We start from the raw sequence: 18,718 nt of genomic DNA on the forward strand, positions 1-18,718 counted from the left end.
CATCTGTTGGTCACACCCCCTCAGCCCCTCCTCGTCCCACGTACTAAACATCGTCCTTACTATGTGTGTGATGTGTGAGTGTGGCTTTGATGATCGTTTCCTGTGGATGTTGGAATACTTTCAAAACTCAGCCGGCTCTCAGATCTGCTGTTTACGCTGTAAGGTGACTCATTGCAGTCAATACTGGTGCGTAGCCCACACAGGCTCTAGTTGTGTTTAAGCGCTGGCCAAATCATAATCATCTAATGCACGCGCGGTCCAGAACAATTGGAAAGAATCTATGTAACTTGTTAATGTTTCCACTTGTTTTGGCTCACTGTTTCACTCTCCTTTCATACTGTATTTTGGTTTGGTGGTCAGGTCTCCTCTCACTCTCTGCAATGATCATCACATCTGTCATGTAGCTATTGTTCAATGCTGTTGCTGCAATTTTCTTGATGGTACCAGATATCTCAAGATAATCTCAGGGTCCCATAACAAATGTAATCATCAAAATACCTCTGTTCAATCACATTACTGTGTAACTTATGACCTATGCACCAAAACAAACTCCTGCTTATTTATTTACTTGGTGATAAAGTCTGAACCTGCAATTTTACCTAATTGAATTCAAATTAAACACAGGCTTGCTGCATTTGCAGATTCAGTACACTACATTGTTTATAATTCTAGTGAGCAGAGGCTTTTATCCACAGATTTCTAATTGACTCTTGTCTCAATGGCTGTGACCCGTGCAGCAATTAACCCCCAGCTTTGGTGTTTTTAAGTGCTTTGTGCAAGTTAGCGCACCCTCTGTGATCAGGGCTGTAAGAGTCTGTGACTGAACCGTATCGTTACAGTGATCTATTGTACACTGGCCTGTCTGTGTGCAGAGGCATGCAGCGTAAACATAAAGCAGACACAGCGTTAGCATGTCTGACAGGCAAGCACGCTTACTGGACTGGAGATACACAACATGAGACCTGTGATCACTAGATACAACAGAGTGTAGGTGTGTGTGAGTCTCAGTTATGTAAAATATTGAAGTTCATCAGACCAAACTTCATCAACATTTTTACCATTTACAGGATTTAGGTCAAATAGATTTATGTGGCTGAGATTGCTCATATCTAAGTTGCAAACTTCTAGTTAAGGTGTCGCTCTGTAATATTATGCTAATGGTTAAATAAATGAGTGACACGTCTGTTAACCGGTCTGGTTGTGATGAGGAGAATAGTTTATTGATGGAAAACTGAAGATTGATTTCACAAAAAATCACAAGACTTTGCACATTTATTATTTATCATCCACTCTATTTGCTTATGAAAACCATGAGATGTGATTGAAGGCTCTTGAAAAAGCTAGCAAGTCGACCATGAGTGGAAAGATTATTTAGACCTATTTGAAAGCGTGATTATGAGTATCACTTTCTTGGTGAGAGATGGATGAGAAGATAGATATCATTGTCAGACATGTACAGAAAATACAAAGCTGGTTAGGTTAGCTTAGCATAAAGACTGGAAATGGGGAAAGTGTAAGCCTGGGTCTGTCCAAAGGTAGAAAAATCTTAGTATTTATATATTTTATTTAGCCCGTACAAAATCAACAGTGTAAAAAAGACAATTTGTGGTTTTACATGGAGTTAGGTGCTAGAACTACTTTTCTTGGCTGGCTGTAGTGACTCCCTGGGGTTACTTTTGGTGATGACAGGACTCCCATGAAGTTACCATGCCCAGCCAAGGAATACAAAGCCAGAGCCAACTGGCAGTTAATGTAGCTTAGCATAAAGACTGAGTGGTAGCAATTTTCTCATCTTTTCTCAGCAGGGAAGCAAATAAATGCATAAGGACAAAATTAAGATTTCCTTGTAAACTGTTGTTTCAATGGTCAAAAATGAACTTCCAAAGCTCAACAATTTTGATAATCGATTAATAATTTGTTGTTTTTCATCAAAAGTACCAAATATTCTCCTGTTTGACTTTCTCATTTGAGAAAATTTGCTGCTTTTCTGTTCTATGTGATAGTAAATTGAAAAGGGTCTTTAGGATTTAAAATTTTGGTCTTAAGACTTCAACCTATGAAACTGTAACAGGCATTTTTCACTGTACATTTACGTTCTATAGACCAAACGATTAATTGATTAATCAAGAAATAATGCAAATAATTGTCAGTTGCAATCCTTATTGAACTGTTGGAATTTGCAGTGGGCATGTTTTTTAAACTTTCAATTAATTTTCTGACATATTGTAGATTAAATTATTAATTAATAATGATGATCATTATTAGTGTCAGCCCTACAGTCTGTATTAAGAGTTACTGTCTTTTTTTCCCCTATGTGAATGGCAGGAGAATGAATTAACAACATCTTTCTTTCTGTACAAAAAACATAAATTTCAGGGGCCATGTTGTATTAGGGCTGCTGCTGGAGAGTACATTCCCAGTGAATATGGGTGTTTTTATGCATGTGCATGGTTGCACGTGCGCATGTGTTTAAGCATATGTTCATGAGTTCATGAGCGTCAGGTCATCCAGAGACACTTTATTTTTGGAGCCTCTTAGACCAAGGTGTTACTGTCACTGCCTCCTCAGGCTGTTCTGCTCAGACAGGCAGAGACTTGGTCACATGCAGTCTGAGGATCTTGGTGGACTCTTCACATGAGCTTAATGGCAGTTTTGCTCTGCTTTGAAGTGCCTTTTAAAGATGACCTATTTTATGATTTTATTGTCATCATTTTGACAGTTGTGGGGGTTTGAGGCTGCATATGCGCTTGCATGCCAAAGGTTTGTTTGCGTGTTGATCTTTTTCTGTGCACCTGTGTGTGTGTGTGTGTGTGTGTGTGTGTGTGTGTGTGTGAGTGTGTGTGTGTGTGTGTTTGTGTCGGCATGTGAGTGTGTACAAACGTAAATGTGTCTGTGCCTGCCAGCTGCAGGATCTCAGCAATAAGCTCAGGTGTGTGGCTTTTTTCTCATGATTAAGGAGAGAAATCATCTCGGTCACTGCTCTGAATATTTAGGCATGTTTTCTTAATGTTCACTGCTGGCATCAAGCACTCAGAATAGAATACGCTGCTTGTATTTTTAGAGCTGTCATCACAAGTAGGCCTAGTGCATTTTTTTTCTCTTGGTCAAGCAATCAGCATTAGCTTATGTCATTTCCACTAACTGCAATCCTGATTTTGGTCATTTGCAAACGAGACATATCTCCTCTCCTGGAAATGCAATGCTCAATGTAGTGTGACTTTGTTGTGTATCTACACTGAAAACATTCCCACATGCCCACACAGGACCATTGCCTTTCACATGTGTGGAAAAATTTATTACAAATGTCATCATTTATTCAACAAGCAGTTTGGTAGTTGATTTATGCAATGAATAGCTAATGGAGCAGCTGCTACAAAATTCAAATCTCCTGTGTGATTTATGACTGCATTATTGGAGCCACAACTCAATGGGTGTGCTTATATTTTATACAAGCGAGGTTTTCTGTCATGCTGGGGATGAGTCACGCAGGTAGATCTGATTACAACTGAAGTTTTCTGACAAGTGAGAGCCTGGTCCTGTAATGGTTCCTGCAGCAGCTAGCTCCCAACGTTATGCTCTTGGCCTTTGTTACTGCAGTACATCCTGCTGCAGCTAATTGGCCCAGAGTCCTCTGAGTGTTGCAAACATACTATAAAAGCAACACTATAAGGGTAAGTTCTCTCTTGGAAGCTCGGCATTATGGGAAAAGGAATCATATAGCCTACTTATATGTTTAATCCAGCTATGATCTAAAACTGAAATTACCCAGAATGTCTCACCCTCTAGGCAAATCTATTGTTATTAGGGATTATATGGAAATTACAGGGGTGGTGAAGAAGTCTGAACCTTTATTGAAAAAAAAGCAAGGCCATTCCCAGGGTTGTTGAAGAAACACTCTGCAGATTTAGCATTGCACTCTTACAACATTGTTGGACCATAATGAACATTTAAAAAAAAGATTGAAAATCGATGAAGTACAACCAGAGACAACGTCATTTTTATTCCACACATTCTTCGTTATTGTTAAAATCTGGTGCCAACAGTACCTACAATGCAACGCTATCCACCAACTCTTCTGTTAGAGATCAGGCTGTGTTATGCCAGTAGCAGCTAATGTAGCCTTGAGCTAGCCTTATGCAGAGATGAGGAGTGGGCTACAGAGGTTTGGTGAGCTCACTTGGATTTTCAAAATTGTAGTCTTCAGATGCAGCCGACACTTACTCAGCTGCGGTAGACCAGACTGTTCTCGTTTGTGGTTCCCCGATGGTGGAACAAGCTAACAAATGCTATCAGACCAGAATCTCTTGAAGACTCACCTCTTCCGAGAGCACCTCCTCTCCTAACACCTCCAACACCCAAACATGCCTAATGAGCACTTACTGTGCTCTGCTTTACCTGATCTCTTTTCACTTATTGAATAGATGTAGTACTTAGTACTTACACCAAGGTCTCCTACTGCACTGAAGCTTTAGTGTTGTACTTTCTTTTCTCACATTTGCAGAAATACTCCTCAAGACCTGTAAACAGGTGTAAATGTGTAAATTAATAATAAATGTAATGCAAACTCTCTCCTGCACTCCAACAGTTAAAAACGGAATTATAGTACCATCGCTATTTCTCCCCCTCACTAATAATTTTCATACAGTCCCCTAGTCTAACCAGTTTATTTAAACTCTCACACTTTCTGTCTTTTTCTTGCCCTCTTGTTCTTTCACGCTCTCTTGGTCCCGTTCCCCCTCATTCCCTCTTTCTTAATTATTGGTGGAAAATAGAAATTACAGATAATTAAATGACAATTATGATCTCCTACACAGGGGAGTTTCTGCTACGGGGAATAACTTAGTAGGTTACTCTTAAGGTCATTCATTAAATACTGGAGTCAAAGACCACGCACACACACACACACACACACACACACACACACACACACACACACACACACACACACACACACACACACACACACACACACACACACTAGATACTGCATTTTTAGGCCTTGGAGATAGTGTAATCCCCTTCTGGACAAGTATTTTCCTCAGGGAGAGGCAGTATGTTGATAGGGTTGGAAGGTCATACAACACACACAAATATACACACACACACACACACACACACACACAAACACACATGCATAATCACATTCACTTGTTTACTTGCACATATGAACCCACAATGTATAAATAAGCTGCACTGTGGTGGTGTCATTTGACAGTTTACATAATAAGGAGCCTGAACGCAGAGATACGAGGCTAACTGTCTAACTGAGGGGAGCTGAGGGGAATATTACTGGGATTCAATAAGATTGGACTAGACCCATCCTCAGATGCACTGGAGAGGAAATGCACACACACACACACACACACACACACACACACACACACACACACACGCACATAAAAACACACACACACCACACACCGTCTCTCCTTCCATCTCTCCTTCTGTCTCTGAGGCAGCTCTGTTTTGGGTCTCACAATGCAAACAGGATGTAACCTATTTTGATCACGGTGCCATATTGCATCATAAAATATTAACAGACTTGACTGCACTGCATTATGTCTGCTAAATAATGTTTGCTGAATAATGGGTGTTGCTTCATCTGCACATTTTTTTTTAATTTATCAAGAAAAGACACTGTGTATTCATGTGTGTTTTTAAGTGCACGTGTATGTGTGTGTGTCTGGGAGCATCTGTGTCGCAGTGGTCACACACAAATCTATTGATAGAGCATTAGCGCACTGGTCTGTCTGTCTGTCTGTCTGTCTGTCTGGGGTTTCAGAGTCAACACTCATACTAGTGACTTGAAATATTCCCCCTCATTTCTGCCTCTTTCTCTCCATTCTCTCTTCTCTGTCCTCTCTCTGCTTTGCTCTCTCCATTTCTTTCTCCCTCTATCTCTTGCCTGCCCCTCTCCTTTTCCCCCCTCGCTCTATGCTGATCCAGACTTTGGAATTCAATGTTGCTATGGTAACAATGTCGGGTTGGTCCTCTCTGCCTCCCCCTCTTGCTCCTCTTATTCAGACTAGATGCAGTACAACTCGCTCTGGAGTCATTCAGTCTTCAGACAGTAACACTGTCACTACTGTAATTACTATCTGTTTTAACACAGTAACAATGTGGTTCTACAAAATGAAAGTAAAGCATCTGTAGTATTGAACGTACAGCTGAGAGAATAACTCGTTGAACCGATTGACAGAAAATGAATCGGTAGAGTCTGTTCGGTGAAGCCTACGTGATTGAAGTCATTTTCGAGCAACAACAATTAGAGTCTACAGTTTTGCTAGCAGCTCTGTGTAGCTATAGTTAGACACGGTGGTGCTTTGAGCTAAATGCTAATGTCAGCATGCCAATATGCTTACAGCGATAATGCTAACATGCTGATATTAAGCAGGCAAAATGTTCACAATCTAATTTAGCATGTTAGCATTTGTTAATTACTACCAAACTCAATGTGCAGCTGGAGCATTTGGCTGTAAATCAAGTATTTGACAGATCATAATTTTTACCTTTTGATGGTGCGAGAGAAAAAGCCACAGGAGATCACCAAAGTGATTAGCCTTCAATTCTTCCTGAGGGGAACATGAATGTGTGTACCAAATTTCACGGCAATCTAGCCAATAGTTATTGAGATGTCTAAGTCCGACATTGTCATCCCTGGAGCCATGTCACTAGCATGTCTAAAAATGCCAAAAAATATCTCAGTAGCAGCATCTCAGTTATCAGTATTTGCTGCTTTCTTTCGTTTTATGGGATATTAAATTGAATATCTTCAGCTTATTGACTTTTGCTTGGACAAAATGAGAACTTTTAATATCGTCTTAGGTGTCAGAGAAGTGTAAAAGGCAATATTCATTATTTTCTAACATTTTTAAACCAAACTGTTTGTTGATTAATTGTGAATTGTGAATGAATTCCTTCAATCTTTCTTTAAACAGGATGGTTCAATGAGAGGAGGTCACTCTCTCTTCTGTGTGCGAACAGAGTGCAGTAAAAGAAAAGGCAAAAAGCCAGAGTTTAGACAAGCATGAAAATTTACAAAACTGCAAATAAAGGGTAAGGTTATTTGCATCTGGCCTGATAATACTTCTGTAACTAAACTAATAAAATGCAATATATCCCTGTCTTTTGCTTTCTCTTATGTGCAGCAGCAGAGCAGTGACCATGGGTTCTCTGGTTCAAGCTTCCTGCTAACAGCAGACGACGGAGAGCGGGACAACCGTTCAAGCCACAACCTCCACTGACACCACCTTTCCAGTGAGGAAGAAAAAGAGAGGGAGAGAGAAAAAGAGAAAGAGGCAAGAGAGAGATAACAAGTGCAAGAAGGAGAGAGGGGAGCGGGTGAGAACAGTCGATGGATGCTGTCCGGATTGAGGGGACAGCACGTTCTTCACTGACGAGGAAAAGAAAGATTTCAAAATTGAGTCGAAGGATAGAAACTCGCCGTCAGGTAAAGTCTCACTTTATCACACTTTGCACCTTCAGATGTTGCTTTACCCTGTTAAAAACTCTGACAGTATCAGTTCATTCAGTGTGAAAGGGAAACTTTGAGGTTTAACACAAGTAGTAAATATCTACTGTAGCAATTTTAGACCACTGAGGTAAATTAATAGCAACTTAGACAAACGTGGGTCAGGGTGACGAGCTGTCAGTGAACTGTGTGATGTGATTGGTGTGAGAGTGTACATTCACGTTTGTATGTAAAAGGTGCACCCAGATTGCCTTCCCAATAAAGACTTTAACAGGTACAACCTGATCCCATGTTACAGCTGCTTTGTATGTATATGTATATGTGTGTGTGTGTGTGTGTGTGTGTGTGTGTGTGTGTGTGTGTGTGTGTGTGTGTGTGTGTGTGTATTCATCTCTAGCCCTTATGATTCTGAGGGGGAGAACGGTGTCAGGGTCATGAATATGGAATAGACCGAGATTGGGAGGGTGTGATCTGTTGTGTTTCACATCAATTCTGTCTTGTTAAGCGAAGTCAGCAGAGTCATCCAACTCTCCTCCAAGGACACATCACAGACCCACTTATGCACCTCCCACATCCGCCTCCTTCTGGCTCTCGTCTTTTCTCTTCAACTCCCTCACCTCTTCCTGCCCCTCATCATCTCACCTGCTTGTTGGCTTTCTTTTTTCTTTTTTTAAATAAACTGTACTTTGTGTACGAATGCAAACACACTCCTGCTTGGTTATCCCAATCTTTCTCATTCTCTGTTTCCACAGTTAACACCTGTTTATTCTCTCTCTTTCTCTTATGCACTCCTAAACATTCACCCTTTTCCTCCTCTCCCTTCTGTCCTTCTGCCTCTATCTTTTCTCTCTGAAGGCATGGTGTGTGAGAAGGGGATCCAGATCCTTCTCACCACCGTGGGGGCATTCGCTGCCTTCGGCCTGATGACGGTGGCAATAGGGACGGACTACTGGCTGTACTCCCGCGCCCTCATCTGCAACAGCACAGCCAACATCACCCAGGATGATCCCCACAACAAGGACAAGAAGGACCCTGGGGCGCTCACCCACTCTGGACTGTGGAGGATATGCTGCCTGGAAGGTAGAAAAGAGGCTGTGGGAAACATCTTGGGTCTGTTGTTGGGATTTGGACTGTTGGAGATGCACGTTGGAACAAGTTTGCTTTGGTTGATGTTGCTCATTTCAGTTTAGTGTGTGAAGTAAAGTTTGGCATAGGGCAATAAGGCTCTGTCAACATTCTAGCCATTTAGCCCTTAAAGTAGATCCAAATGTTGTCAGACTAGATCTTCTTGCCTTCAGGACAGAGAGTAGAGATTGAAGTTAAGCGGGAGAAACTGGATATTGGATAAGTGTTCTTTCAAATCGTATTCATCTTATTTCAGGCAACAGAGAATAGAGTTGTGGAGTGGGAGGGCATTTCACATGAAATTACACAACTCACAGTTGGAGCATTTCCATGCCCCAGATGTGCTCCAAAGGCCCACAAACATCATTCACATCATCACAGTCGGACTGGGAAAGAAATTCAGCCTTGGACTTATCTGCTGAGACCGGCCTCATGAATGACACTGACGGAGCTGGTAAAAACTTTATGGATGTTTTGACAGTCCACCAGCCTACCAGGGATTTGAGCCGGTAGTCCCCACGACTGGTATGCCTGTGCTCTGGTCTTATCTCTTTCTTTGTCTGAGGCGTGCACAAGAACTTACATGCACACGTACAGACCGGATACCAAAACAAAGAACAGAGAAACTCAGATTACAACACATACACAGGGGGTGTAACTTCATTCCCTGCTCAGGATGCCATTACTCCACTATATCTTTGCATAGAAAATGAATGTTTACTGCTTGAAGTTTCTATGATAAGTAAAACTGAGGAAATCAAGAAATTTTTGGAATGGGAAATCAGAGTGGTGAAAAATACTTACAGAGCCAACAGCTCCTCCCACTTCACAACTAGATGGACTGTATTTCCCTTGGAGAGTAATTCAGACTGAGCTGTGAGGGTTTGGATGTGTGTGATTTGAAGTGATGCTCAGAGGAGGACGAGAGCAGCTGGACCCTTTATCTACTGCTATGTAGACAGCAGATGTATTTATTAAATCACTGTATACAGATCATTGAAACATGAAGGCGTTCATTACAGCGCAATATATAATATAAAGGTTTCTGTACTTAGACTTTGTTATCATTACAAACTCTTGTCTTTCTGAATCTGCTGTGAAAAGTATTTGACCAGTTAATCGGGTTGGTGGAGATAGTGATGAATCTAACTTAACGTATCAGCTCCAACTGAACTGAAGTCATTGCTGTAAAAACCTTGTATCTCTTTTTTCATTGTTTGCTCAGCCAAGCAGGATCAGTGTAAATAGTTAGAACACAAATGCTGAAGTTCAGTAGTGTCAGTCTTTCACTTGACTTTAGGAAACTGCAGCACTGCTGTAAAACCAGTAATCATTATTTGCATCAACATATGCACATTCCTTTTGGTATCTGTTAGACCGTGCCATAGTGGCAAAAAAAAAAAAAAAACAGTTTTGCATAATTGCAGTAAAATTAGATAATACTGGAGCGTAACGTTCACTCAAAATAATCATTAATCATTGTCTTCGGTTCAGGCTGCAGTAATTTCCTTAAAGTGCTGAAACTAAAGGCCCACATTAACCCATCAACTTCCCATTCCAAGTGGCAGAAGATACAGAAACTGGCAGTGGCCATCTCTCGATCTTCAATTTTGTCACTGCAACACAAGCTGCTAATTCATTATACATTACACTGACTGGCTGACACTCAACAGTAAAGGCTGGGCTGGAGTGAAGCAGCTACAGCCAAAGGGGTGGTGTGAGTTAGCGAGCTGAGCCTTTGCTCACATAGAAACTGAGGTAAAGGGTCTTCTGTCTCCAGGAAAAACTCCTGGCTCTCCTTATACAGCATCCGCGGCCCATCCTGTGCTTGGTCATTGTACAAAGCTAATTTGTCCTCATCTCTAAGCTTCCTGATAGCAAAGCAGCCAATTAGAGATAAGCTCTAGCCCTTGCAGCTCTTCTGCAGTGCACCCCCACCCACTCCCTCCATTGCCTCACTCTTTCAGTTTCTCCACTTGCTATCCCTCTGTATCACTCCCCCAAACATTTCATTTCATCTTTCACTGGTTTCTCCTCTTCTTCCCCTCCTCGTCGTTTTCTTTCTTTCTCTTTCAGTCTTTTCTCTCACATTGTGGTGCAGTAAAGCAGACAGTGTCTTGGCATGGCTTAGAGGTCAAGTATCCTTGATGTCTGTGGAGTGTTCAGCCAAGATAGATGCTCAGTAGTCGTGCAGTGATGCAGTGAGGTGTAGCTGGAGTGGAAATGCAGGACATGCTAGCTCTAAAAGATTTATGCCCGCGGGTGGGTGGCACATTATGCTGTGGATAGAGATGTGTCCTGTTGTCCTCTCCAGAGCATCTGCAGGTTTATTGAAGGTGGGGTTACCCTGACTTTCATGCCAATAATTATTTTTATTTTATTTTTAGGATTTTTGTTCATGTAGCACAGAAATTTGTGAGATGATGTTAGAGCTTTCATTCAAGTCATTCAGGGAATAAGGAATCAGTCCTCCAGTGTACTGTACTCACCTGCTGTACCTCAAAATTGTGCTTGAGTTTTTCCATTTTATGCTCCTTAAATATTATATTTTCTACTCCACTGTATTTATCTAACAGCTAAATTAGTATTTTCCATATAAAATATTGACAGACTTTTTAGAAATTTTTTATATATTAAACCATTTTTTATATATTTGGTGACGGCCCCTTGCTGTTTGACCAAAGAGTGATTTACCGGTTAAACTTCTTGGATAATATCATCTAATTGTTGTGTAATGTCTGAGGTTCAAAGAGGTAAAACGGTCCAATTTTTCCCTAAAACCACAAATATTAGAAAAATATTTTTAAAAAATGAATTTAAATTTGCATAGATAAACTTTGTTTTGTCTTCTTTCCAACTCCAATAAACATCTCAGGAACCTTAGATTTATACTGTGACCCTTTGGGGGGGCATGACCCCTAGGTTAAATTACCTGATTGCATATAAAGTAAAATGCACTTTATGCATTGGTGCATCACACTAACAATCTAAACGTCAGATATAATATATATCAGTCACAGGGGCCAGAAAGAAATATGGTATTTTTTTCTGGCCCCTGCAGAAAAACTTTTTTCTGCAGAACTAATACTTTTACTTGATAATTTAGCTGATAGTACATCTGGTCTTTCATTTGAATAGGATTAGGAATGCAGAACCTTTACTTATACAGCAGAGTATTTTTACATTGTTGCATTGGTAATTTTACTTAAATACCTCTTTCACCACTGGGGTCCTGCATTTAACATATGCTAACTTACACTAATGTTTTTAAACAAGTTCCTTGAAGCAGCATTCGCGTGGGCATGTTTCACCTGAAACAGTCTGAAGTACGTTGAGCTCTGTCTGAGGCTGCTAACACTGATCTGTGTGGCTCAACTGATGTCCCACCCCTTTGTACCTCCATCTGTTTCTTTACAGACCAACCTGTGGAAATATAAGAGCTGTGAGAAAGAGACCAGCTCATCCCACATCTGTCAGTTTCTCCCTCCGTCTGTGTCTCTTCATTCCATCACTCCATCTTTCTCACAATCCATCCATCAGCAACAGTGGTGTGCTGTCATCATCGTGCGTGCATCCCTCCGTTCGTCTGTCTGTCTACATGCAAGACCCCAGCGGGTACTTATCTGTCTGCCTGTGTGTCTGCATACTTGTATGTATTTACATGTGTGTATGTGATGTTACTAACTTCCATTTCCTAGAAGAACCATTAACTCGTGTGATGTTCTTTATCAGTATGTTGAAGTTTATCATCAGGCACATACTGTACGCTTGGAGTAAAAGAAGGATTTTCTAGCACAGATATGACTGTGTTGAGGTGTCAATCAGTTTGTCTCTCAGGAGGATATTTGCTGTTCTCTTTTCTTAAGGCTGCAGTTATGAGTTCTTGTCTTTTGTTGTGTCTGGTCACCGCTGTTTCTCCTCTTATATCCCAGGAGTGAAGAGAGGAGTGTGTTCTCAGATCAACCACTTCCCAGAGGATGCAGACTTTGACCATGATGGGGCAGAGTACGTCCTACGTAAGTCGATAGCAGCATTACAAGGCGTGGATGATGAGAGAGAGGGGAGCTTTGCTAAGAAGCAGAGAAATGAAGAGAAAATAAGCCTAAACCTGCTCTCCATAACCTGTTAAGCTTGGTGTTTTTATTGCTCATTCCTCAGACGATAATCTCAGCAAGAAATAAACATGTGAGCGTGTGCACAGAAAGTCATGGGAGATGGGGGTGCCCTAGTTCATACTCAGTGCCCTGCAGTGGTATCTTTCTGCTCCATGATATGCTACACGTGTGCCCGTGCATACATAAGGAAAAGCTTGTGTTCTGTTTACAATGTTGCAGAGACATTTTGCTGGCATTTAGGTGGCATTTTCTCTCCCGTGGCCTAGTTGTCCTAGATGAGAGAGGAGTGTTAATGTGTGTGTGTGTGTGTGTGTGTGTGTGTGTGTTCACTTGTGCATGTGTGTGCATGGTTGGCAGACTTCCTGAAAGCACTGAAGGCCACATGGGAAGGGTTTGATTCAATCGTGTGCCTAGAACTAAGTAATTAATTTCCTCACCAAGTATTATGTGAATGGAGCAGCTTTAACTATTTTTATTCTCTTTGTGGCTATTATTCAGACTCTTGCCTCCTTGCCTAGGTTCCAAACCTGGGTTAGATAGTATAAGTTAGCTGTTTTGTGATTGTTGTGCAGTTTAATACTACAGTTAACATTCCTTGAGCAGCTGTGTTTTCAAAAATACAACAGAGAAACAACTGGTGTATGTTTTTTAAAGCGTAGCCAAACCAGTTTTAATAGAGAACACGGTCAAATATATTTGCAACCACAATCTGATGCTGCAGCGGCCACAGTAGTTTCCAGACAGCAGCAGCGGTAATAGCAGTTGTTGAAGAAAAAGATTGTTGTCTTGTTTGTCGGTGCATTTTTGATAAATATATTTTGTTTCCTGTGACTGCCTCACAATAAAAGCCACCCTATTTTGCAAGTTGAATCTTCCAGCAGTAGGAATCAGTAGTAGTCTGCATTAGAAGTAACTCACAGCTCTGACAGGGTGAGGGAGTGAAGGAGAGAGAACAGTGACAAGATAAAATGAGAAACAATAACACTGCATTACTTCCAAGAATAATTGACTTATAACTCTAAGACAAGTCAGATATTGTCACAGAGGTCCCATGACATTTTACACGCATTTATACTCCTTTTTCTTTCTAGTTTTTGCTGTTTACCGTTTACTCTGTCCTCTGTTTAGGGGTAGTCAGGGCTTCCAACATCTTCCCGATCCTCAGTGCCATCCTGCTGCTGATGGGAGGGGTGTGCATTGCTGCTAGTCGTTTCTATAAGAGCAAAAGGAACATCATCCTTGGGGCAGGAATCCTCTTTGTGGCTGCAGGTATGTGCATCTTGTGTATAAATACATGTGCTTGCTTGTGTGCAGGTCTGTCTGCATGTGTGAGTGGTGGTCTGGAGAACATCATGTGCCATAACAGTTTTTATGCTTTGTTTTGAAGTGTCCAGTTATGTTTAGACTGTTCTGTCAATTTAATAGAGTTTTTTACATTCGCCATCCCGTCCATATCGTGCCAGTTGTCTTTACGGAGAATGTCACAAATCATTATGTCAAACAAATGTTTCATTAGCACTGTAAGCTGGTCTTTCTGGGTCTGTTTAGCTCCTTTGTAAATACCATTTTTCTTTGCTCTCCCAGGTCTGAGTAACATAATTGGTGTGATCGTGTACATCTCGGCTGCACTGGGGGACATCTCTCCTAAGAAGGACGAGGATAAGAAGTGGCAGTACTCCTACGGTTGGTCCTTTTACTTTGGAGGCCTGTCGTTCATCATGGCCGAGATGGTTGGGGTGCTGGCCGTCAACATCTACATCGAGAAGAACAAGGAGCTGCGCTGTCGCTCGCGCACCGACATTTTCAAGAGCACCACACACGCCATGCTCCGCCTGCCCAGCTACCGTTTCCGCCGCAGATCCCGCTCCTCATCCCGTTCCACTGACCCCTCCCGCTCCCGAGACCCCTCACCTGTAGGGGGAGGTGGGGGCAAGAACTTTGGCCTGCCCCCTTCTGCGCTGCTTTCCCAGGGCCCCATCTCAGTGTCCACTTTACCTAACCCCCACTCTCGCTCCCACACGGCCCTGGCTGGAGGCGACATCTCCCTCTACACTTTGTCCCGTGACCCCAAACTGGGGGGTTTGCCGCCCATGTATGGAACGGTGGACAGGGCCACGCTCTACCAGCTCCACAACTGCTTCCCAAAGGATGGGGGTGGAGGGGGAGTGATGATGAGCGGTACACTTCCGTCGCTTAAGTCCCACAATCCTTCAAATTCTTCCAACTCAAATGCGCCGATGCCCAACTCTGTGGGCTCCGGCCCTCCACCCTTCACCTCATCCACAGTAGACAGGGAGCGAGGGATGGGGACTCTGGACAGGCTGAAAGGAGACAGGGAGAGCAACTCTAACACCCTCAATAGGAAGACAACACCTGTGTAGAAAGAGGGTATGATAGGGGGAGGCGAGGAGTAAGGGAGAGAAGAGAGAGGATGGGTAGTGGTGAAAGAGGACAGATAGAGAGGAGCACTGTGTTTGTGTGGCTCAACAGGAAATAGACAGACAGACAAACAAAACGGTATATCTCTCCCTCCATGTTCACTGTTATTTAGTCTACTCAATCTCACTGAGAACAAAAAGAAGAAGAGTAATAACAGAGTGATAATAACAACAACAATGAACTTTCACAATAAAACTATTTTGATATTTTAATGTGCTAGAAATGATTTATTTTGTTAATGATCAAACGCAATTAACCTTGGGCTATTATGAAAATGTTTCACATATTTTTTTGTGCAATATTACTGCTAATTTAACCAGATCATTATTAATGTAAAATTGTTGTTGTGATTATTCTTAGCGTTATTACAGGCTAGCTATATTTGCAAACACTATAGTTTGGAATGAAATCTTAATTTTCGTGTTTTGTTTTTTGTTTTTTTCACTTTAATTTCAGATCTTGACAACTTTTACTGTGAATTTCTTCCATGCACAGCCACTGTGACTGTCAGTGAGCTGTGTGTAACTGTGTCAAGCATGAGTGTGCACAATATGTGGGAGAATGAGAGCCTGTATTATTTTTTTTAACCTTCATATTATATAATTTTCATTTATAACATGAAGTCAGATGTGAATACTGTAAATTGTCTTCCAATATTGATACAGAAAGAAATGCAACAATAATGTGAGTGACTGAGATGACTGACCAACTTCATTGTTATTATGAGTCTGAGTTTTCTATGGGCCTCTGTTAGTCTTATTTCCATTCTAATCAGTGTTAACAGTAGTACTTGTAGCTATAGTCGTGTTGAAGATGTTTGTTCTTGGGCATTAACAGAAACCTCTGGCTGGAGGAAGCAGAAAAAAGAGACATAGAATAATACATTTGTACAGAATCAGGTAAAGATTGCTGCCTGAGCAGAAAAACAAAAAACCTAATCATTTTTTTCTATGAAGAGTCCCAAAGTGACACATGCAACTCATCATTTTCAGTGGCAAAAAATACAATATGTATATGTGGGTTGAGAGGGTTAAAAAAAAAAAAAAAAAACACTATAGAGAAAACCTTTTGAAAAGATACCTGTATATTGTAATTTACGCATACATATATTTGTAAAGTCTATAGATACGTTTTTCGGGACCACTGTTCAGACTGGGTATGCATTCTGGGCAGGGCGGGGTTGGCTCAAGTGTTTCGTTCCTGGTGCCCTCCCTGGACTCTTGCTGGGTGGTTTCATCCGCCCATCTTACGGCACCCCTCTTGGCCGCTCCCTTGCCCTTATTTGGTCACATGAGCAGTGTTTCCCCATACTTTGTCACATGACCAATAACAGATTCACCGCACAGACGATCCCTTAACCTCCCCAAAGATTCTTTTCACTGTGCTTCCCCTGTGACTGCTGACTGCTGAGTCTGAACTCTGACCTGTTCTGTTTATATTGATGAAAATGTAAAGACATGTAATCCCACTACCCACCCCACCCACCACCCACCACCCCCTTTCCCAACTCTCACTTCTAAACTGTCCCGGGTGACTGCAGATCTGGGTTGAAACCATGAACACACCTGCTACATGACATAATGAAGAAACAAAAACAACAACCAGACGCTTCCAGATTCTATACGTTTTCATTTCTTTGATTTCATTTCAGAAAAAGAAAAATGTGATAAAACTGCACACAGATAGCATTTATGTGGGCAATATGAATAGTATGTAGTTGAGAATAGATATATCTAGACAAATGATTATGGTTTATCTAAATGTGTGATAAACTTAAACACTGTACTGCACGAAGTTTATAAAAAAAAAAACAATAACAGACATATTCACAGACTGCTGTCTTTTGTTTCTTTTTTGCTTTTTTGGTATGAAGTACAGCCTGAGCCTATAGCTGTGTTTTGAGTATCCCTCAAGATTATCTGTTGACAGACTACAACAGCTGTGGTAGAAGTATTTAGATCCTTTACTAAGTCAATGTAGCAATGACACACTTTAAAAATACTCCAGTACAAATAGAAAAATCCTGCACTGAAAAAGTTAAACCAAAGTCTTCCTTCACTCAAAAATGGGTTTTGCTTATTACCTCCTTCACCTGGTCAGAGTTTGACACTACAAGGTTATTTTCATATTCATCTGCTGAAGGGGGGAAATGTTTTCTTTGCTCAGTTTTAGAGTTAAATCTCAGTTTAACATGTGCACATACGCACAAGATGATAGTAATTAGTGTAAATAGCTGCCAAATAAGTGTCAAATAAGTACAATATTTGCCACAGAAATGTAGTGGAGTGGAAGTATAAAGTAGGCTGTATTGAAAATACTCAAATGTCATGAACTTCAAAATAGTATGGAAGTACTGTACCTGAGTAAATGTACTTAGTTACTCTCCACTGCTGAGCTATAAAACACACACACACACTGGTGAGCAAACATTTCTCTTAGTAATTACTCAAGTTCAAGGTCCCTTGGCTAATCTTTGGCATGCTGTGATCCTAAACAGACTTCAACCTTCTCTGTCACACCTGAGGCTCATAAAACTTGCTAATATATGGATAGTGGCAGATGGGTGGTGTTTGCCAAACAGGATAATGAGAAAAGCAACTGAAAGTTAATTCAGTGTGCTTTTCTGTGACCACTGCCCTTCCTGAGTACAGTTTGTTTTTTCTCTGATGGGCCCATCTGGTACCTCATGCATAATTTTGCATGAACAATTATAAAGTACAGTCATGCTTTGGTCACTTCATCCCACTGGGCAGGTTTTGCTTGACCTCAGAGGGATCATCACTGGAAGGACGAGTGGGGAATGTGGGAATCTTTCCAGGGAGGATCGAACTGAAAGAGTACCCTCAGAGACAAGAGATGATAGAGATGCATAAGGGCAACAGGAAGGCGGTGTCACATCCTTGACAAGGAGCCTGAGATTCCTAGCAGTGCTCCTGGACCTTGAAGATTAGTTATCTGCAGTGCCCTTCCCTGCTATTATCATACCTTCTGCAATCTAGTTACATTCACAGTGATGCAGCGATGAGAGGTTCAAGGAGGAACGATGAGAGGCTGCCAAAGCAAACTCATGTCATTCACTACCCAGGCACCATTCCTTATCACAGCTATGGGTTATACATCTTAAAATATATGGTCATTAATATTTTTGGCAACATATCAATCATAACAGCTTCGGTTTTTCTGTTTTGTGAGCTTCAACTTTCAATCTACAGGTCCTCTGTCAAGAATTCTTGGAAGCCCATTTCCATTTGCAAACATGCAACTAGTGTCTGCACACCACTTGTCACACAGTCTCAGTAGAACTATTAACAGCTATATATACAACCAGGATAGTGTGTCATGTGGATTCAGTTTCTGCCCACTGGGAGTTAGCAGCCTGTTTGTGTGTGTAAAGGTGATCATGTAAGTGAATGTGACTGTCCGGATGCCTCTCAACTCTCCAGTGGGCCGGCTGTGAGGACAGTGATTGGGACATTTCTAAATTGATCAATTGTCTGTGTGTGGGACTGAGGGGTGGAGGAGTAGTGACCCTGGCTTCCCCTGGAGACAACAGGAGACACACTCTGAG

At 41.5% G+C, this 18,718-nt stretch overlaps 1 protein-coding gene across 2 annotated transcripts in view; it reads left to right on the forward strand.

Moving 5' to 3' along the window:
• cacng8b (calcium channel, voltage-dependent, gamma subunit 8b) overlaps positions 1–16,975 on the forward strand; it is an 18,969-nt gene extending 1,994 nt beyond the window's left edge. Inside the window, exons 2-6 of one of the 2 annotated variants that reach the window (XM_023426456.2) lie at positions 7,149–7,450; positions 8,327–8,551; positions 12,529–12,612; positions 13,840–13,980; positions 14,296–16,975. In XM_023426456.2, the coding sequence (XP_023282224.1) occupies positions 8,329–8,551; positions 12,529–12,612; positions 13,840–13,980; positions 14,296–15,092 (1,245 nt within the window). In that variant the 5' untranslated portion in view covers positions 7,149–7,450; positions 8,327–8,328 and the 3' untranslated portion in view covers positions 15,093–16,975. The remainder of the gene's footprint in view (positions 1–7,148; positions 7,451–8,326; positions 8,552–12,528; positions 12,613–13,839; positions 13,981–14,295) is intronic. The other variant, XM_023426458.2, reaches the window with a different exon arrangement.
• Positions 16,976–18,718: the final 1,743 nt, after the last annotated feature.

Source organism: Seriola lalandi, unplaced genomic scaffold (genome assembly GCF_002814215.2).
Source record: "Seriola lalandi dorsalis isolate HSWRI2012SDOR001 ecotype SW California unplaced genomic scaffold, Sedor1 jcf7180002054825, whole genome shotgun sequence".
In the NCBI taxonomy this organism is placed as follows: domain Eukaryota; kingdom Metazoa; phylum Chordata; class Actinopteri; order Carangiformes; family Carangidae; genus Seriola; species Seriola lalandi.